Source organism: Balaenoptera physalus, assembly GCF_965194825.1.
Source record: "Balaenoptera physalus genome assembly, chromosome: 3".
Lineage (NCBI taxonomy): Eukaryota > Metazoa > Chordata > Mammalia > Artiodactyla > Balaenopteridae > Balaenoptera > Balaenoptera physalus.
In genome coordinates this window covers 99,073,377-99,095,966 of record NC_138890.1, presented here as the reverse complement: position 1 = coordinate 99,095,966, position 22,590 = coordinate 99,073,377, and the positions used below count along the sequence as shown (strand labels likewise).

Genomic DNA, 22,590 nt, shown 5'->3' with positions numbered 1-22,590 from the left:
TCAGCCAACCTCAGATCATGCAGTACTGTAGTATGTATTTATTGAAAAAAAATCCGTGTATAGTGGACCCTCGCAGTTCAAACCCACGTTGTTCAAGGGTCAACTATATTTGTTATCTTTGACGTGAAATATGTTCTTGACCCACCCAGTTAAGAATATCAGAAAGAACTGTTCACTTCTCATCCCTTCTACTTCCCCCCACCCTTAAGTCTTCTACTTCTGTTCAGGCTGCATAAAAACTGGAAACTGTAAAAGTCATGGTGTGACTATCTCAAGTTTCTGTTCCCATGACCACATTACCAATTTAAGTAGCAGAAAATAAAAGGAGACATTGCTGGCTTATCCTTAACACTAGAGACTAAAAAAAAAATATGTATGGCAGTGAATTCTGCCTGTGGCTAAATAAAATGCAACCAAGTCATTAGCAGATTTTCTGAAAGATAAACATCATTATAATTACCATTCCAACAGCTACACTTTAAAGTGCTAGGCATTGTTCTAAGTGTTTTCTGTGCATTGTCTCATACAAACCTCAAAACAAGGCTACAAAGTAGTTATAAACCCAATTTTAACACTAAGAAAACTGAGGCAGAGAAGGAGAGAAAGAGGGAGAGAGAAATAAGACTTGCCTAAGGTTGTTTCCACTAGTAAGTGGAAAAGCTGGAATATGAAACCAAGCAATCTACCTGTTTGTGGTAGAGAACAAAACCCAGCAAAAACAGTGATATTTAGATTTTAAAAAATACTCAAATATTCCTAACAAAAAATTACTTGGAAAACTGGGTTGCTTTAGCAGAATTACTATAGTTATTCTTTAGAAGACATGTACTGTGAATGAGTCAAATTTATTGATGAAAGAGGGTTTACTTATCTATTTATATATATATATCTGCCTTGGTCCAAAAAATACTAAAGGTGGCTTAAAAAGGGATCATAGTAACTTTTTGAAAAATATTCAAGTTCTTAAATATATTACTCTCCCCAAAAGCTAGCTGCTTCCAAACTTGATTTAATATTTTGCATGCTTTCTCTCCGTTGTTTTGTAAATATATTTGCTTCTCCTTTCTGTAATCGTCGTCTCACAGCTGATTTTTGCTGTTTTGTCAACTGACGCTTCACCTTCTGTTTCACCAATTCCTGGAAAGATTTCACGAATTAGTATCACTGATAACTGACCATTCTGATAAGGAGTAAATATTCAATAAAACAAAGACTTACATTGCTAATATTTTTCAAATTTCTGTTAAAAGCATGAGTTTTAAAAATTCCAAACACTGACAGTACTATATTAAACAGCAATAAAATAAAACACCAAACTGTTATAAAATAGGAGGAATTAAATTCCTAACAGAAATACAGATTACAGCAAAAAGTAGCATATAGTAGTGAATAGTCACATTTCTTTAAATAACAAATCATCGTAGTGCCACCTAGTGTCTATCAGGAACACTGGGAAAAACCAACCAACCATAACCCCAAAACCCAAACCCAATAAGATGGAAAGAAAACAAAAACAAACAAACAAAACCAAAAAAACCTGCTTATTCCTTTGCTTTCTAGGTAAAGGGAGGCATGGTTTTGTAGTGGAAAATTATGTTTGAAAGCATTTACTACTGGTCAAATATACGCAAGAGTGCCTTCATAACTTCAGGTGTAGAGATGACCTGATGGCAGCAGTTACTCATGGAAAAGTCCTCATACAGTTTCTGGGAGAAACAGTATGTTTTCACACGGTGAATGATCATAAATTCAAATTATTTCTTATCACTTATGACACAGGCTGCCAATGTCAAATGACTTACAAGATGAAGAAAAAAATCTGAATATTCCGTTCACATAATTTTTTTTTTCCTCTGAAGCAGCCTGTTGTTTAATTGTGTATAATCTTGCATCATCCAACCTCTCTCCTAAAAAAAGAAGTTGAACGCTGAAAGGGTTGAAGCAAGGGTCTCTTCTTAATATGCCCCAACCTATGCTAGGCACAAAGAAGCATTTATTAAAAATCTGTCAAGTTAAAAAATTAAAGATTAGGGCTTCCCTGGTGGCGCAGTGGTTGAGAATCTGCCTGCTAATGCAGGGAACACGGGTTCGAGCCCTGGTCTGGGAAGATCCCACATGCCGCGGAGCGGCTGGGCCCGTGAGCCACAATTACTGAGCCTGCGTTCCGCAACAAGAGAGGCCGCGATAGTGAGAGGCCCGCGCACAGCGATGAAGAGTGGCCCCCACTTGCCACAACTAGTGAAAGCCCTCGCACAGAAACGAAGACCCAACATAGCCATAAATTAAAAATAAATAAAGTTAAAAAAAAAAAAGTAAAAAAAAAAAAATTAAAGATTAATGGATTTGAGAGGTAAAAAGGAGCTAGAAAAACTAGTCTGCCTAACGCACTGTTTCTTGGACTGTATATGTATAATATAAAACTCTGGATCAGATAAGTTAAATGCAGACTTCGGATATTTTACATAGTTAGGCAGACAGGCTTTAACAAGTTATCCCTCTTTATTTTAGTCCAATGATTCTCAGTGGGAGGAAAGGTAAAAGAAGAGAAAGCAAAACAGAAGAATAAAAATGCAAGTTCCTGCAGAGGCTGATATCCCAGGAGATGCAGTTCCAGGAAGGCCAGAGTCTTAGAAGCACCTGGTTGCTATCCCAGAAATTTCATTACTGAAAGCATTAAGATTGGCTGAAAGTTTAACACAGGAGTGACTGGCCTCTAGGACTTTTCTTCTCTACCCCAGGAAGCCAGGCGACTATCACAGCCTCCTCACCCCAGCAGGAGACCAGAAACCTGAATCAGATCAGCATCGTCTTAACTATCACCAAGAAAACAAAGCAATACCTTCAGAATTCTGAAGGTCAATTATTTCCAAACCACAACTCTAATACTTAAATTCTCAATCAGGTGTGAGGACACGATAAAAAGACATTTTTAGTAATAAAAAGTCCTCTCCCCCACCCAAATTCACTCAAAAAACTACCAAAATCCATTCTGCCACATAAAGAAGTAAACTCAGTGAGAAAAAGAGATAAAACTAGGAAAGAAGGTACCCAACAGGAGACTGAGGCAACAGTAGAACATGCACCACATTTAAACTTGAGTTCAGACAGAGGCCTCCGGGATAGTTCCAAGAAAAAAAAAATCAATTTCTTTTCTAAATATTCTGCTTGAACTTCTCCTTCGTTCTTTACTTCAATGAGACCATAAGATAATCATATCAAGCAGCTAAAGAAAATAAGGATAAGGAGGTAATGAATTACTATGCATATACCTCCTAATTCAGAACAATTTACAAATCCTACAAGGTTAATTTTCATGTTAAAAAAAGTGGGAGAAAAATCCACATTAGTATTTTTTTAAAAAAAATGGTGAAATGTGAAATAAAATACGGTTGACCCTTGAACAACGAGGGTGTTAGGGGCATTGACCCACTGCGCAGTCAAAAATCTGAGTATAACTTAGAGTCAGCTATCTGTATCAGAGGCTCCTCTGCACCTGCGGATTCAACCAACCACAGATCATATAGTACTGTAGCATTTACTATTAAAAAAACCCATATATTCAAACCAGTGTTGTTCAAGGGTCAACTGTACTTCTGTATTATTTCAAGGAGTACATGAAAAAAGGAATGAAAATCATGTACTTTGTTGTTGTTTTGTTGTTTGTTGCTGTTGATGGTGGCCGTGTATGTATTTATTTAAAATCAATATACCTTAATGTTTAGCTGGAATTTAATTCTGTTACATATTAGAAAGAACAGCGTCCATAAATGGCAACTTTGCCAATAAATAGGGAACTATAAAAGTATTTTAGGGCTTCCCTGGTGGCGCAGTGGTTGAGAATCTGCCTGCCAATGCAGGGGACACGGGTTTGAGCCCTGGTCTGGGAAGACCCCACATGCCGCAGAGCAACTGGGCCCGTGAGCCACAATTGCTGAGCCTGTGCTTCTGGAGCCTGTGCTCCGCAACAAGAGAGGCCACGATAGAGAGAGGCCTGCGCACCGCGATGAAGAGTGGCCCCCACTTGCCACAACTAGAGAAAGCCCTTGCACAGAAACGAAGACCCAACACAGCCATAAATAATAAATAAATAAATAAAATTTAAAAAAAAAAGTATTTTAAAGAGGAAAACAGATTTTACAATTTCAGAGAACACAGAGCAAATCTTTTAGTTTTGCAGACATGAAAACAACAATCATCAAATTAACGAAGGTAATAAAAGTTTGTTTTCTCCTGACCCTTAAAAAAAAATGGAATACGACCTCAAGGAAAACAGTATGACCAAATTTCCAAAAGAATTAGAAGTTAACATGGTCAATTTGTTTCCAGTGATTAGAGAGAAACCTTTGTGATTAAGCAGGCTAGAGAGATCTTTCTCCCCCTTAGACTAAAGGCAAATTTGTATCTTATAATGGATGCAGTTTATTATAGGCTTGACCCCATCTGAAATATAAGTTCCTTGTGTTAGCTGTAAGTTAAATGGCATAAAGACAAGACCTAAAGACAATGTTAGTGTCATCATCTTTATATACAGAAGAGAGCATAACTTAGAATTTAAGGAAGTAGCAGGAGTAATCTAACTTTTCTTTATATGCAATTGCCAATTTTACACCACTGTATTGGGTTGGCCAAAAAGTTCATTCGGGTTTTTCTGTAACATCTTACAGGAAAACCCTAATGAACTTTTTGGCCAATCCAATAATTATATATAAATGCACTTATGTTTTGAATCTGATAAATCAAAGAAAGGAGGGTGAACACATCTCAGTAAGTACAGAAAAATATCAAAGCCAAGAATGGACAGGCAATCATAAAGTGAGAGAAATTCTTAACCAAGACAGGTGATAATACTTAAAGGGAGATATTATCTTCCATCATAATTAAAAGATGTTTCAAAGATTTCACAGACTTAAACTTTATGTTCAGAAAATCAGGTAAATTATGAGGCCATCAGAAAAGAGTATATAAAATCAATGCATTTATAGAATTTTATTCTTTTATTTTGATCTCACAAGTTCCAAATGTTTCTATTATCGAGTAAAGATACCAGTACTACTAAAAGTGCACTATATTAATAAAACAGAGTACTGTTATTTTTAGCTTGTTTTTTGATAACTGATTTAATTTTGTAAAGGTCCCATATTACCCACCACAGGGTGTACATTTTAACTTGTTAACAATATATTTGAACTTAAAAAATGAGTTCAGGAAAAAACAAAGTTCTTTCCTTGTGAATTCACTTTCTAAATAATAATTTGATTTCCTCCTTTCTACCTTCTAAACTGATTTTCTTCTTTTGCTCATTTTAAGTAAAGTTATCACTAAAAACTAGTTTCAATGGTACTCAACTTGGTACCTTCAACCAGAAGGAAAAAACCTACCACACCAATTATGTAATTTTATCTCTGCTTAAAATCTACAAAGGAAACAAACTGATTCTTCCTTCCGGGTAGCCAGGAGAAATGGCCAGCAGGCATAAAAGCTCATCAGTAGGAGCTGGACTATGCGTTCATTATCCTGTCCAGAAAATGTCCTTTATGAAATTCTTTTGGACATTTGTTGCTAAATGTCCAACAAAAGCTTGAGACACTGAAAGTTTTACAATTATCTATTTTCCTCTTTCAAAATTTAAGAACAAGCTAGCTAGCGAAGCTCGTGCATTTTCACATTTAAGGTGCAGTGCTGTCACTAGCTGAGTAATCTTGAGCCAAGTCATGTAACTTGTCTGAGCCTCAATTTCCTAATCGTTAAAATGAAGGGACAAGATCACATGAGAATCTACAAAGTCCCCCTTGGATTTAAATTTCTATGATTTTCATCTTTCAAATTCAAGCCAACTTACATGCTGTGTTTTCCCTGAAGGCTCTGATCGTTCCAGCTAAAAGCGAAGTGAACCCTCTCTCCTATTTACTAAATTTGCACTTGTTATCAATTTTATACTATCAACATGTGAAGTCCAAATGGCCAAGGTGGTCCTGTACATCATCTAATCCTCAGAGCGTCTTAGCTTAATAATCTGTCCACAGTAGTGCTAATAACACTGGGAAATGTTGAATGAATAGTTACCGGAGGAACTGTTGAACAGCTTAACACACTAGAAGTAACACTCAGAGTTCTTGTTCTATGTTGATTAGTATCTTCCATATTTTCTTCATCTCTAAAATTAAAATAAAAATTTAGTTAATTTTTAATAGTTAATTATGCTTGATTAATTTATATCATATTACTACTTTGAAATACATAAAGCCATATTTCATCAAACTACCCCAAATCTAAAAGCAAAATTTTAGATCTTTTGCTAATCTAAGCTGAGGCTGATTCACTAATACTTGTCAAAAAAAAAAAAAAATCTTAAAAGAAAAATAACAGTAATTTTAATTGTACATTAACAAATAAGTACGGAAGGTTCAAAGCACGAGGGAAAATTCACTGTAAGTAGATATTTTAAGAGAGCACACTTACTACATGTTTATTGGACTATACATTAACCAAACATATATTAGATGAATAATTATCTAAAAATACAAATAATTCATCCATCTAAAACCTCATCAACTCATCAAGAGATCTTATTAACTATTTGAAAGTAATCAGTTTGAATTTGAAAGCAGAACTGCTTAAAATTGAATAAATAGGCTGTCTAGCATCAACTCAATTGTAGAGGTTATTTTTTAACTATAAAAGGGTTATTTGCTTTCATTTTGCACATAATGATGCAGAATATAGCTGTCATGTCATTTGAAAAAAACACTCATTTACCAGAATCAAAGTATAGGTCTCCAGATTAAAGTAAAACACCAATCAACAGAAGTCTATACCTGAAAGGCCTGAATTCTTTGTTTACTGATGACAAGGCAATCCTATAAGGGCACTCATCTTCATACTCCTCAAAGCCCGTGAGGATTCCACCTTGACCTGTCTTATCATCTTGCCTGGTGTCATGTTCAGTTCTGCTACTCTCCTCAGAAAACTCAGTTACAGAATTGTTTTTAACAACCTGCCCTTTTATTTCTTCTAAAGGTTGATTGAATTCAGTCATTTCAAAACTATGTGCATCAGCACTGTTCTCTGACAAACTGTCTTCCCTTATTTGTTCACGGTCTCCAGATGATCTGTAACAGCAGTCAACTGATTCACCTATAGAGTTTTGTCCACTTTCATTATCTGATCTACAGTCCTTTGCTTTTTCTGATATCTCTTCATCACAAAATGAGAATTCAGATTCCTCCTCTGTTTCAATATTTTTATCATCTGGACCTACTGGATGAAGTAGTTCATCATCTGCCTGCATTTCCTTTGTGTAGCCACTGGCAGAAACCTCTACATCAAGAGAGTCCTCCCTCCTAGGAAAAAAAAAGAATGTTATGCATTTAGAGAAAAAAAAATCCACCTGACATGAATTAAGTATTTAGTGTTCTGATAAACTACGACTCTCAAATGAGTTTAACAGTTTATATATTTCAAAGGTTTTTCTCTGCCTAAAACGTAATACTTAAATCACTTAACTACAGAAATGTAAAGGACATATGCTGGTTGTCATTTAAGAATAAAATGACTGTGAGGGACTTCCCTGGTGGTCCAGTGGTAAAGAATCTGCCTTACAATGCAGGGGATGTGGGTTCAGTCCCTGGTCAGGGAACTAAGATCCCACATGCCACAGGGCAACTAAGCCCGCACACCACAACTACTAGCTCTCGCGCCTCAACTAGAGAGCCTGTGTGCAGCAAACTATAGAGCCCACGCACCCTGGAACCCATGTGCCTCAACTACAGAGCCCACACGCCCTGAAGACTGAGCACCACAACTAGAGAAGAGAAAACCCGCACGCCACAACTAGAGAGAAGCCTGCACGCCACAAGGAAAGATCCCTCATGCCTCAACAAAGATCCTGTGTGCCGCAACTAAGACCTGATGCAGCCAAAAATAAATTAAATAAATAAATAAATAATAAATCTTAAAAAAAAAAAAAAAGGAATAAAATGACTGTGAAGAGCAACAGATATTAGTAGAAAAGTTACAAACTTCAGTTGCTACTGACTTAATAAATTAACTTTCAGAGGAGGCTAAAGATTTTAAGTTATGTCAATCATCCCAAACCAGAAAATATCTTAACTATGTATACAAAATGAGAACATTTGGCTGTGAGAATTTACGTATAATTATGTTCCATGAATCAATTAAAGATAGCTCCTATAGTGAATAAAGGAAAAACACAATTTCTGATAAACACTTGGCTTGATTCCTTAAAAATGGTTTATTCACATAGCATCCTATATTGAGTAAGAGTTCTCGAATTTATAAGAAACTAAGTAGGTTCCTCCTCCAAATTCAGTAAGGTTAATGGACCACAGGCAGGCATAGTTTTTAAGTTTCATTTGTATATTATACAGCAATGATACTGAACAACAATAATGAAAATTTTTTAGATGAAAGTGTTAACTTTTAGAACTAAATAAATCTGGTATTCAGAATTCTATCATTTTATGCAACATAGTATACAAACCTGATATCACTAAATGCTGGGAAAAGCTCACTTTCATAGCTGAAACGTTTCATGAAGAAATCTCTGATGCATTTAACATCTCTGTCAAAATACCTGCAAAAGCAAGAATCATTTTTTTATAGCCTTTGTTGTTCATCTTTTTCCTTATTAGTCAATGACAACATCCTTGTTATTTGTTATGACATTCTTATTGTTAACATGAAAGAGAAAAGGATGTTACTCAAAAGAAAAAAGAAACAAATCAGCTGTTGGTGTTTGAAAAATTAAAAGCCCAGGAATAAGGACTATAAGCTGTCAATGGCATACAGTTCTTTTTTTTTTTTTTAATTTTAAAGAAGTATCTTCTTTTTTTTTTTTTATAAATTTATTTATTTTTATTTATTTATTTTTGGGTGCCTTGGGTCTTCGTTGCTGTGCGAGGGCTTTCTCTAGTTGCGGCGAGCGGGGGCCACTCTTCATCGCGCTGCGCGGGCCTCTCACTATCGCGGCCTCTCTTGTTGCAGAACACAGGCTCCAGACGCGCAGGCTCAGTAGTTGTGGCTCACGGACCCAGTTGCTCTGTGGCATGTGGGATCTTCCCAGACCAGGGCTTGAACCCGTGTCCCCTGCATTGGCAGGCAGATTCCTAACCACTGCGCCACCAGGGAAGCCTGTATACAGTTCTTATGGTTAGAAAACTCAAGGTTTTCCCATACTGTGACAGACATATATATGAATCCCAGAAAAAAAGATAAGGGCCTGCAGTTTGGGGGCAGATTTCTACTTTCTTTCTCTAGTTTCCAGTCTGTCTGGTTATAGTTCCCATCAGCTTCAGCTATGTGCACTAGAACCTCTAGTCAACTGGGAAAGCTGAAGATAAAAATAAACTAGTGACTCATACGAAAAAGTTTGGGGACTAATGTTATGTTTATATTATCTTTATTACCCATTAACTAATATGCAGTAAACATCTATAGGAGATAAGTAATACTGTGGCTTATAAATGGTTATCTGGAGACATGTTAATCTGGACTGAGAGTAGAAGGACCTTTGAATATCAGGTTGCTTTTTAGGCTACCATAAAGCAGCCAGAACAGATTGAATTCTCTAGAAGGTTTCCAGAAAGGGAGAATTAAGAGACAGGATGACATGGAATTGAGAGAACAGGAGAAAAAAATACTCAACCTTAATTTGATTACACTCAATTGCATCACAAAATACAAACACATGAAGGAAAATATCCTGTCATATTTCACAATTTGGCTGTTTAAATGGTCAAGTAATATGAGAAATAAGATTATCACAGTATATGAAGTGATTCTGCCCTGTGTCAGGGATGAGGTTTTACGTGAATTCCTTTCTCTTAACAAAATAAAAGCTAAAAACAACATGAGAGATATTACCGGTCTGGTAACCGAGTTCAGTACAAAACCACAACTTCATCAAGGCCATAAAAAATTATTAAGTTATGCCTGGTGAAGCCCTCTTGGAGGCAACCATGAAGCAGAGAGAAAAGGGGAAAGGCAGAGAGGATGTGGTTCTAGGGTTCCTCCTTCCATGTCCCTACTTCTTCTGAGCAGGCTTTTGTTTTAAAAATTGGGCTTCTAGGCCTTCCCTGGTGGCGCAGTGGTTGAGAATCTGCCTGCCAATGCAGGGGACACGGGTTTGAGCCCTGGTCTGGGAAGATCCCACATGCCGCGGAGCAACTGGGCCCGTGAGCCACAATTACTGAGCCTGCGCGTCTGGAGCCTGTGCTCTGCAACAAGAGAAGCCGCGATAGTGAGAGGCCCGCGCAGCGCGATGAAGAGTGGCCCCCGCTTGCCACAACTAGAGAAAGCCCTCGCACAGAAACGAAGACCCAACACAGCCATAAATAAATAAATAAATAAAATAAACTACGATGGTATTGAATAGCCCTAAAATAACATTCGGATCCCAACTCAAAAATAAAAAAAAAAAAAGAGCTTCCACCTAAACGTTTGTTTGAATAAAGAGTTCCATGGCTGAGAAAGTTTGACTTTCGAAAGTCTGTCAGGTTACAAGAGTAATTCAAATTCTTTTGATGATTATAAAAGTAGGCAGTTTCTTCAGATTTCTAATATACAGCATTATTTTAATGAATAGGTTTTAAAAACTGTATCAAAGTGCATTTTTTTTCACTTTTAAAATACCGAGGAGTAAGAAAAATTCTTAGGGGGAAAATCAGAGCATTTTGATATCCTTAAATAAAATCCCAAATTTTTAGACTCTTAAGATCAGCCACTTCAAACCAGTTATTAACCCCAATGACAGTATGACAAAGCTGAAAAATTATTAATAAATAAAAAATGACTGCATCACACATAAACACAGTTACATCCAGAATATACCATTCAGCATTGGTATGAGAAGTTGAAACCATTTGTGGAAAATCGATCATGGTGATGTGGTCATCTTTATCCAAAATGAGATTGAATTCATTGAAATCTCCATGAATCAGCCCATGATTTGCAAGTTTAACAATTAGTTCCATAGCTTCATCATATACTGATGCAGGATCTTCAACATGGTGTATCTGACATCTGAAAATGTAAGTATGAAAATGGTTATTTGTCCTCATTTATGATTTTAATGAAAGCAAGCATGTGTGTATTTACATTTAAATATTATTTCCATTTCATCACGTCTCCCTAGCAGTTTTCTCTTCAATCCTATCAGCATACAGACATAACAGCTTTAAAAAAAAAAAAAAAAAAAGCCACAACCCATTCAATTCTGTATCTTCTTTCCAGTACACCACATCCTTTCTTTCATCTTAACAGCCAAACTCCTCTACTTGTGCTTTCTCCAATTTAATGAGCACTCTAATGAGCCCATTTCAAACAAGCTTTCATTCAACCTCGTTCCAATGAAATAGCTCTCGTCAAAACTACCAATGACTTACATGTTGCTATACCCAATGGTCAATTCTCTACCTTCATCATTATCTGGTCTGTCAGTTAACCTCTTCCCGCTCCTTGAAGCAGCTCCTTTCACTTGACCCTTGGTACACTAACTCTTCAGGCTGTCCTCTTTCTGCACTGATCATTCCTTCTTAGTTTCTTTAGCTAGTTCTTCAGCTTTTCCCTGACGTATAAATTTTGGAGCTCCTCAAAGGTTAATCCTAAGACCTATTATCTTAACCATTCTTGGTGATCTCATACAGGCTCATATACAGACTTTAATCTAGACTTCTCTGAGCTTCTGGGCATCTCTAACTTACCATGTCCCAAACTGAACCTCTGATTCTGCCCCACCCTCTAATTCCAAACTGTCTTCCTGTAGTCTTTCCCATTTCTGTAAATGGCAACTTTATCCCTCCAGTTATTCAGGCCCCAGATCTTGGTGTTATCCTTACCTGCCCCTTCCTTTATATCAATATCCAATCCCAAACAAATCATGTAGGCCCTGACTGTGAAACATATCCAAAATCTGACCACTTTTCATCACCTTCACATCTACCACTCTGATCTAAACTACCATCATCTCTTGCTTGCATTATTACAATAATTTCCTAACTTTTCTTCCTAATCCTGTCCTAGTCTCCTTTTAGTCTATTTTCAATACAGCAGCCAGAGTGATGCCATTAAAACATTAGTCAGATCATGTCTCTTCTCAATTCAAAATCCTCCAATGGCAGGGAGTTCCTTGGCAGTCCAGTGGTTAGGACCTGGAATTTTCACTGCCACCAAAAAAAAAAAAAAAAAATCCTCCAGTGGTTTCCTGTCTCAATCAAAATAGTCCTTATACTATTGCTACAATGGCAATCACATTAGGAAATATAAATGTATCAAATCAAACTTAAAGTTACTGAATGTTATATGTCAAATATATCCTCCCCACCAAAATAAATAAATAAAACATCTTTGCAATGGCTTACAAATCGTCTGCTGCCTCTGTGATCTCATCACTTACAATTTCTCCCCTTACTCACTCAGCTCCAGCCACAGTGGCCTTCTGTTTCCTGAACATGTAGGCATACTCCCATTCCAGGATTTACGCATTTGCTCTTGCCTCTGCCTGAAATGTTCCTAGATGTTAGAATCTGCATGATTTCCTCTCTCACTTCTTTCAGGATTCTGCTCAAAAATCCCCTTATGAAGGAGACTTTTCCTGGTCACCCCATGTAAAACAGCAGCCTCCTACACCCACCCACCTCAACACTTCCTGTCCCCCTTACCCCACTTTATTTTTATGCATGGCATTTACCACCATCTGATGTATCAAATATTTCCTTGTTTAGCTATTTCCTGCAAGTTTCCTTCCATCAGAATGTAAGCTCTATGAGGGCAGGGACTTTGTTTTGTTTACTGGGGAGCCTAGAACAGTGCTTGGCACATACTAGACTGTTTATTTACTGATTGAGTCAGAGAGTATAAAATCCATATTGTCAGAATGAAACTGAATTTTCAATTTGCCTTTAAGTCTACTACTTTATGTTAATTTCTAACCTCCCAGAAGCAATATTCCATTTACAGAAAAAAAATTTATTTTTAAAAACTGAACCTTACAATTATTTATTAGGACTCAAGGTTTAAAGAATTATACTTACAGAGGATAGCCATTTATGAGTTCCATGACCACTGCATGGCGATTATAATCAACTGGCTTTGGAACTGGAAATTTCCTTTCATACAATGCCTAAAATATAGCAAAACAGGTAAAAAGTAATGAAGAGGTCATTAATTTTTAGGGAACAATAAAATTAAATATACCTGTCCACAACCAGAAAAAAAACATATAAGCCTTTACAAAATTACCGTTAACACATGATTATTTATGTATGGCTTATTCACAGCACAGAATGAGCTGTACATAAAAACAACATTGTAAACCAGTTTTTGTAATTCACTTTTTTACCAAACATTCATTTACTGAACATTTACTAAATATTATACACTGTGCTAGGGTTACAAAAATGAGTGTGAAAATGTCTCCGCCTTCAAGAAGTTTAGTCTCTTACGATATGTATATCTTCTATTTTGTAAGTTTCTGTCATTTACTGGGAGTGTGCTTAAAAAATTCAAATGGAAATAAATTGTGATTTAGGAAATATTCTGTCTTCTGGTGTATCAGGAAATGAAATATTCCAATATATTAGGCATTTCAGTTTATACAGCACTGACCTTTTTCTTCAGACCCCAATATACAATATAAATCTATTATGTGACAAACAGTCACTGTAGTCACAAATAAACACTGTAGTAGTCTGAGTCAAATGTTACTACCCACCATCCATAAATCCATTTTTTACCCTATGTTTAACTTTTTCTATCTTATTGCTTACAAAGGCCTGTTGTATTACTTTCTTCAAAATATCTTAGATTTATGCCCTCTGCCATTTGGAATGCCACCATTTCTAAGCAGGCCTTTGTCATTGATACCTGAATCACACCAACAGTGGTTCTAGTTCTTGCTACCACACCAAATCTTTCTTCAGTGTACCAGTACCGACTAAGACGCTTGTGTCAATGCTCCATTTTAAAAAAACTACAATGGCTGTAAATATCGACTTCAGTTTGAATAACTTTTCCTAGTTTTCAAAACTCTTTAATCCACTTATCCAGTCCTAGTTCTCTCAATACTCTGTCCAATAAACACTCTGGTGTGTGATCAAGACAGTCACCTTAGTGACTGTCCCCATACACACCGGGCTCACACTAATATTCATGTCTTTGCCATTCTGGCTCCTTTGCAAAGTACACTGTCTTTTTTTTTTTTTTTTTTAACTTTTTGGGTTTTATTTATTTATTTATTTATGGCTGTGTTGGGTCTTCGTTTCTGTGCGAGGGCTTTCTCTAGTTGTGGCAAGTGGGGGCCACTCTTCATTGCAGTGCGCAGGCCTCACATTATCGCGGCCTCTCTTGTTGCGGAGCACAGGCTCCAGACGCGCACGCTCAGTAATTGTGGCTCACGGGCCCAGCTGCTCCGCGGCATGTGGGATCTTCCCAGACCAGGGCTCGAACCCGTGTCCCCGGCATTGGTAGGCAGATTCTCAACCACTGCACCACCAGGGAAGCCCCCAGTACACTGTCTTATTGTCTTTTCCTTACAGACAAATCATATGCAACTCCATTACTCTACTCAACTCCCACTCACATATGAAACCTCCTTCATCGATCATTCTACTCTACAGAAGATTCTCTAAACTCAACATATAATTTGACATTTAAACTGTTCTTTGTTTTAGGTGTGTTCATGTTATCTTTCCAACTTTAAAACACACACTGCACTTGTTATTTCTTTGGTATCCACTGTTCACCTCCCCCAACAAAATACTTAATATAGAGGTAGGGACACAGCTGACACTCAATATATGCTTATTAACAGGGTTAATTTTAAGAGCTGTCTACTCTACTTCCTACCTTCTTTGGACAGGAACTGAACTATTTCCCTCTCCCCAAAGATTGTCTGCTTGGCCATATATTTGTTATTTTTAAATCCAAATGGTTTTGAACATGCTTTGGCAGCTCAACAGTATGAAACAACTCTAACTATTGTCATAGTGGTCTAGCCCTTGTACCATAGCTTAACCCTTAAGTTATAGCTCAATCTTATCTTATTTTCGCTTAGGAAAAGAGAGAATAAATTTAAGAAGCATATTTATCCACGACCAGGCTCTATTCCTGTGCCTTCATATAAACACACCGAGAAGACACTTAATATAGTTTGGGGGAAATGTGTAACAATTCCTACCAAACTGCCTACTTACTATCACAGGATACAAACCATTGATATAACACAAAAAACACAGTATGTATGGTATCGACATCACTTACTTATACTGCCTTGAGGATTCTTCCCTCAGGATTACTAAAAATTTAAGCACATGAATTAAAATAACCTACTCAAAGAACATCAAACTGAAACTCCCAAGAAACAACAGGTCATACACTGGAGTGACTTTCAATAATTCAAAATTTTAAAAAGATAAGTTATAACAAATAAATCCTACTGGAGAGAATAATAAGAATGCAGTTATTTTCTAATTTAAATTATTAGTGAAGACAATTTGGTTATTATTACAGATATTTAGTAAATCTATGTTGAACTTAATTTGGAAGGTAAAAGGTTAAAAACTAAAGACTTTTACCATTTCCAATATACATACAAATTCATAAATTGACATTTCTTCCATTGTGGGGAAAAAAAATACCAGTCAACTTACCTGAGAGACTAAGGTTTCTACAGAAGGTAGTTATCTGGTGTTTTCAATTAGAGACAGACATATGTATAGACAGGTATAGATTTACATTCACACATACACATTTGTGAGGCAATTACATCACTAGTTATTTCAGGCTACTCTATCTTGTTAATATTGTAGAATACAAGTTGCCTTTATGCATTTATAACAGCTAAAAATACCTTTGCATAGAAGGAAACCACGAGAAAAACAAATACCAGAAATAGTCAAAAGAGTTAAAAGTGACTGTGAGGACTGGGACTGGGAGTAGGGAGATGTGGAAGCAACAGGCTGATGCATGTCACTACAGCCTTTTAACTACACATATTGTTTGCTTAAAAATATAAAACTATTAAAAATACCTTCATATAAGCAAATTCTTTCATGGCAGAGAGACGAGATAAATAAAGCCAAGACATGTTATGCCTGTGTTTATGATAATCACGCTTGTTTTTCAGATTTCGAAAGGAGGTTCTTCCCAGTCTGTGAAGCTTTAATGCAAATTGCTGCCCTTCTTCATTTGCAACAATGTAAATATCTAGAGTCAAAATTTTAAAAGGATCATTATTATATTTTTATTCCAGTAAATTTAAACAATTCCAATTTTCTAACTTTGGTTTTATTTGTACCAAATTTTATCTTTCCTAATAACCAGAAATACTTACCATTCAGCAAAATTCTTTTTATTGTAATTTTAATTACAATACAAAATGATGACATGTAATATCTACTACAAAAGAAAACAGGGATGCAAAGGTGTCAAAGGTTATTGCTTCCAAAGATGCTCAATGCTCAATTCCATTTAGTGGGAATACATCTAATTGTTCCTTAGTGTCCTACATGTACGAGCAGTGATTAATAATATCTTCCTTTTCAACATGGGACTTGCCTGGCGGTCCAGTGGTTAAGACTCTGCGCTTCCACTGCAGGGGGCATGGGTTCGATCCCTGGTCGGGGAACTAATCCTGCATACCACACAGCAGGGCCAAAAAGAAAAAAATTCTTTCTTTTCAACAATGTGAAGTTCAATTCTTAAATTGCTTCAATGAATAAATACTGAGTATCCGAATATAATCCTATAATAATCAGAATGGAGATCTTCCCATAAATATTCTATCAAACAAGTTGCTATTTTAATACTAACATTCAGAACATGTCCTAATTACTCATGAGAGAAACAGCCTCTCATGTTCGTGAGATTATAAATTGACACAATTTGGAAGGAAATTTGGTAATATCAAAATTTTGAATGTACATAACTTTAACTCTAATAATTTAATTTCTAAGACTGTAATACTCGGCCACTACAAGAAAGACACCTCTGCTGATATGAAATGCTGTCAGGGATGTACCAAGTGGAAAAAAATCAAGGTGTAGAATTGTAAGTACTGTTTGCTTTCACCTATGATTAAAAAGATATATGAATGTATATACGTACATCCTCAATACATTATATACTTGTATTTACATAGAATATTTCTAGGATATGTACAATATTAATAAATAGTGATAGCTTTGGGAAGTAGTAACAGGAGATGGAGACCTGGGTTAGGAGTTAAGATTCACTTTTTACCGTACTCTGTTTTGCAAGTAACAAAGTTCTTAAAAATTAAAAGAAAGCCATTTTTTTAATTGAAAAAAATTGGACATAAAAAAATTAAGAGGAAAAAGAGGTGTTTCATTACATCATTTTATACATTTTTACACACACACACTCCCGTATTTAGTAACTCTAATATTACTTATTAAATATATACCATACTCTGGATATTAATATAGTGGACATACAAACCATATGAAGTACCAAAACAACCTCCTTTGGAATAGGTTTCCTAATAGTTCTTTTACTTCTAATTTTAATTTTTTTGCTCTCTCAGTTTAAATTATGTAACTATACAGCATAAACTTTGTAGGACAAAAAGCAGTGTATAAGAGAGCACGGCATAAAGAAAATCTTTCTCTGTTCTTTATTTTTACCACACATAAAAAACCAGTACATAGGTATTTGTTTAATGCTATTTTAGAATTTTTTTCTGTGGTTCTACACATATCTAACTTTGCCCTGTTGATCATATTGCTGTGATGGAAAGTGTGGTTTTTATAAATTCCTTGTGATACTTTTTTTTTTTTGTAATATTTATTTATTATTTTTGGCTGCACTGGATCTTCGTTGCTGCACACGGGCTTTCTCTAGTTGCGGTGAGTGGGAGCTACTCTTCGTTTACAGTGCATGGGCTTCTCACTGCGGTGGCTTCTCTTGTTGTGGAGCACAGACTCTAGGTGCGCAGGCTTCAGTAGTTGTGCACGTGGGCTCAGTAGCTGTGGCTCGTGGTCTCTAGAGCACACGCTCAGTAGTTGTGGCACACGGGCTTAGGTGCTCCGTGGCATGTGGGATCTTCCTGGACCAGGGCTCGAACACATGTCCCCTGCATTTGCAGGCAGATTCCCAACCACTGCGCCACCAGGGAAGCCCCCTTGTGATACTTTTAAAAATTATTACAAATGTTCAATTTATCAGATATTAAAATAAGAACAAATAAAGTATTTGCCAAAGATTTCAGTTATTAGAGGAAAACCGATTCTTGGTATAACTGAACTTTCAGTGATAGACTTATGGAAAAACAGTAATTTACTAAACTAAGGGTAATTTCAAAATCTGTATTGCTTTCAGCCAACTTTTTAATTTACTGTTTAGTTAGAAAAATAGAAAAGATGAATCCTTTCTCAAGGGGAAACATAAACTAAAGCAAATAAAATGCACTCAATAGTACTATCAGCACTTACCAGATTCTTTGCCAACACCCATCTGGTTTCCAACAGACTCAACCACCTGTCTAGAAGAAAGTGTTTTCAAAGCTAGGTAATCATAGCCTGCATTTGTCAACCGATAGCCCTGGACAGCTAGACAAAATCAAATGAGAAAGACCACATTTTAGTTACACTGTACCATCAAGTCACATCAGGTCAAGAGAAAAATTTAAACAAAGGAAGTCTTAGCTGGAAAAAGACTGGCTACCCAGGCTTATGAGTTTTGGCATTTCTTGCTGTAATTTTTATTTCTTCTCTAGAGCAGTGTTACTCAAAGTATAACCTACAGACTGACACCAGTCTATAAATGTTTGTTACTAGTCTGTGACAAGTTATAGAAACTGAAATTAAGTGGTTCAAAAATTTTTGTATCAATTTGACTAAGTTATTTTATGTCTTCAATTCTAGTAAGAAGGAATTTGTGCCTGTATTTTGTCAGTTTTTTATTTCATTTTTCTAGTAATTATTTTTATTATTTTATAAAGGTATGGATCCATAATAGGTGGAAAAAGAGAAACTCATCCCTCACCGCTATGGTTTGAGAGGTAATGCTCTAGAGTCCTTTGGCAGACTGTACTTTCCAAAAACAGCAACAATATCTTAATCCCACTTGCTCTTCTGCAATTGGAACTTGCTAATCCCCTAAGAGGAAATGGAGGCTACTTCTCTAGCCTCCTGGATCTGGGTGGGCCCTGTGATTGCTCTGACCAATAGAACATGGTAGAAGTGTACTGTGTCAGTTCTATGTCTGGTGCTTTCCTAGTCTGGCAGCTTCCACCTGCCTTTTGGAATACCTGCTCTGGGGGAAGCCAGTTACATGGAAAATCACAAACGGTGCCTCAAATACTTACTTTTGGTTCGCTCCCAAGCTATAAGTTTATGTTTTGCTAGTTCTCTTAAAACTTTATTACAACCACCATGTTTAAGGCTGGCTATAGAAGCAACCAAACTGCAGGGAACAATTTCATGGTTCTTCATGCCCATTTCAACCTGCAATTGAAGAAATCAAAATGCAATCATAATCAACATAGAGCTGTTGTCTACCAAAACCTTGTGAAAAACTTAACTTCTCCGTAAAACTTTCCTGACCATGCAGTTTTCCAACCAATTGTGAGACATAATTATTACCTTCTCTAGACATATTTTAAATCACAATTTGGTATATAATCATTGATATTCATATTCTCTCTCTCTCTCTCTCTACTATACTATATGCACTTCAAGAGTATGAATTGTGAGTGCTTAACATAGTTACTAACATATGGTATGTACCAAATACGTATTGACATCCAAATATTTGTGTTTAATAACTACAGATATTCCAGGTATTTATTAAGAAGGTATTTAATGAGAAGATATGAAAGGACCTGAAATGTAGACCAAAAGTTTTAGATTTTATACTGAGGAAAGTAGGAAACTCATGAAGATGCTTAGGCAAGGGAGACTTAAGGGTTGTTTTAAGGATGTTAATCTAGCAGGAATATGCAAAGTGGTTTAGAGAAGGCAAAAACTGGAGGTGCTGTATTGGAGACCTAAGACAACAGTCTAGGCCAGAGGAAACAGAAGCCAGGACAGGGAAGAGGTGGTGGTAATGGAGGGAAAGAATTAAAGAAATTAGTATGGGAGGGATTGGCACTGGATGTGGGAGGGTAAAGTGAATGAAGAGTCAAAGGTGAAGTGAAAAGAAAGAAGAGGCTTTAAGACAGTGATAATTATTATTATTTTAATGGAGTTTGGGAAAGGAGTGAAGGGGTAGACAAAGTTGATTAATTCGATATGAGCACACTGAATCTGAGGTGTTGGAAGGTCCTTCATGGAAGGTACTTCAGATGAAGATGTTTAAGGAAAATTGGAAAGGCTGGTCTGCACTTGGGAATGAAGTCATAACTACAGGGAAAAAATCGTCAATTACTTGATGGAGGTAAGAGATAAAGTCATAAAGTGGATGTGATCATTAAGCGAGAGATAATGGAAGAAAAAGGAGGGATAAGGGACGGAATTTGGTGGGGGGAGAATTCACACTGAAAGGTAAGGGCAGCCAGTCAAAGTATGATTATTGATGTAGGAGATGCCAGAGAAGTAAAGGGAAGATGGTCAAGGAAAGGTGGCCACTGATACCAAGACTAGTAAGACTCAACTGAGACTGAAATATTTAATGAATTAGGCCATTCCTTGGTGAGCTTCAAAAAGAACTTAAGAATTGCAAAAATAAAGTTTTGGAAGATAAATCTGGCATCGTTTTGATGTCCCAACCAAAACCTCACACTTTAAACTTAACTCATCTTCCATGCTTTGTTCTGTTTCTCCCAGCCTCTAACATTCTCTTGATTCCCCTATTTCTGTCAGAGGCATTAAGGAGTGAGTTAATATGCTGAGGAAGTAGAGAAGGTATCTTTTGACAGTAGGCATTTAGAGAAAGTCTGGCTGAATTTCAGAATCTATGGTAGGAGAAAAAAGTGCCTTCCAAATTTTACACTGAATTTGCATTTGACAGTTTATGCCTTAAGAAATGCCTATTTAAGCAAAAGATAACAGCTCCTAAATAAATGTGTTTTATTCTGCAAATGCCTAATCTATGTGTTGATCTTTGTGCTATAAGACTAAGACCATAAAATCCGTTTTTGTCACTTCCTTGCTTAACAACATTCACTGGCTCCCCTATACTTAGAATATATTCCAAATTCTTTACCAAGCCTGCATGACTATCTATAGCACATGATCTGGCTCTCACCTTTCCCAGTTACATCTCCAACTCTTCAGCCTCTTGCTCACTATGCTCCAGCCACACTGGCCTTTCTAGTCTTCAGAAATTGTTCCTGCCTTGGGGCCTTTGCACTCACCACAGTTGCTTCCTCTCCCTTCAATTCTTTCCAAGGACTTCACTGGACCGGCTCCTTCTCATTCAGCTGTTATGCCCGCCCCACATTCTTTCTCTTACTTAGCAAATATTTATTCAGTACCTACCAAATACCAGGAACTTTATAAAAACAGACAAGATTCTTGCACTCAGGCAGTCTTCCCTGACTAAACAATTTAAATTTATTTATTTATTTATTTATGGCTGTGTTGGGTCTTCGTTTCTGTGCAAGGGCTTTCTCTAGTTGCGGCAAGCGGGGGCCACTCTTCATCGCGGTGCGCTGGCCTCTCACTGTCGCGGCCTCTCTTGTTGCAGAGCACAGGCTCCAGACGCGCAGGCTCAGTAATTTGTGGCTCACGGGCCTAGTTACTCCTTGGTATGTGGGATCTTCCCAGACCAGGGCTCGAACCCATGTCCCCTGCAGTAGCAGGCAGATTCTCAACCACTGTGCCACCAGGGAAGCCCTCTGACTAAACAATTTAAACAGGCTACCTGTCTCCACCATGAGGGGTCTCTATTCCGTTATTCGCTTTATCATCTTCACAGCACTTATTATCTTAATATTATCCCTTATTTATTCGTTTACTTGATGATTTGCCTCCTTCGTCCTGTAACCCCTGGAATTCTCTAAAACTGTTACTACATATCCGATAAGTATGTGTGGGTTGAATGAAACTGAAGGAATGCTATGTGACTCAATCTGTGAGTAGGGAACTCAATGCTATCAATTACTCTCCAGGAGTCTTAAACCCTTCTCAGCTGGTCAGAAGCCCAGGATCAGAGAAGCTTCCCAGGCTACAGAGATTCGATGTGGCTCTGGAGAAGGGGAGCAAAACAGGAAGGAAAAGAAGGGTCTTTGCTTTACGTGGGGGAAGATAAAAAGCTTCTGAACAAAGGCTTTTGAAAAACCCGACTCTCCGGTCTTTTCCCCATTCCCAACCTCGGTCGCGTTCCAGGGCCTCAAGCGCGCTCAGCTCCCAGCAAACTTGTAGGAAGAGGAAGAGCACGCGCGGTGGAAAAGGACAGGGGAGAGGGAAAAACGGCGAACTTCTTACCGCGGTCAGGACCCTGAAGTCATCCCGGCTCATGTAACGCAACTTGGCCACATTCACCTTCCCCATGGCGGCCCCGGACCCAGGCCAGAAGCCTGTTTCAACAAGGGAACAACGCTAGAAAAGCAGACACTCCGGCTTCTCCCGCGCCTCACAGCGGCCGGGCGGCTCGCGCCTGCGCAGCTTATAC

At 37.2% G+C, this 22,590-nt stretch overlaps 1 protein-coding gene across 3 annotated transcripts; it reads right to left on the bottom strand.

The window, feature by feature from the left end:
- Nucleotides 1-18: 18 nt before the first annotated feature.
- Nucleotides 19-22,542, bottom strand: RIOK2 (RIO kinase 2). 3 transcript variants are annotated; one of them, XM_082458120.1, is made up of 11 exons: nucleotides 22,404-22,542; nucleotides 19,343-19,481; nucleotides 18,468-18,584; nucleotides 16,046-16,221; nucleotides 13,050-13,138; nucleotides 10,849-11,040; nucleotides 8,501-8,593; nucleotides 6,816-7,340; nucleotides 6,064-6,154; nucleotides 1,803-1,907; nucleotides 999-1,137 (listed from the first exon to the last, which is right to left on the bottom strand). In XM_082458120.1, exons 1-10 carry the CDS (start codon nucleotides 22,467-22,469, stop codon nucleotides 1,833-1,835), a joined length of 1,563 nt encoding a protein of 520 aa, XP_082314246.1. In that variant the 5' UTR covers nucleotides 22,470-22,542; the 3' UTR covers nucleotides 999-1,137; nucleotides 1,803-1,832. The 3 variants fall into 3 exon arrangements, with proteins under 3 accessions (XP_082314245.1, XP_082314247.1, XP_082314246.1); XM_082458119.1 differs by lacking the exon at nucleotides 1,803-1,907 and having other exon boundaries at nucleotides 19-1,137; XM_082458121.1 differs by lacking the exons at nucleotides 1,803-1,907; nucleotides 22,404-22,542 and having other exon boundaries at nucleotides 19-1,137; nucleotides 18,468-18,517; nucleotides 19,343-19,473.
- Between the last annotated feature and the right edge of the window lie 48 nt (nucleotides 22,543-22,590).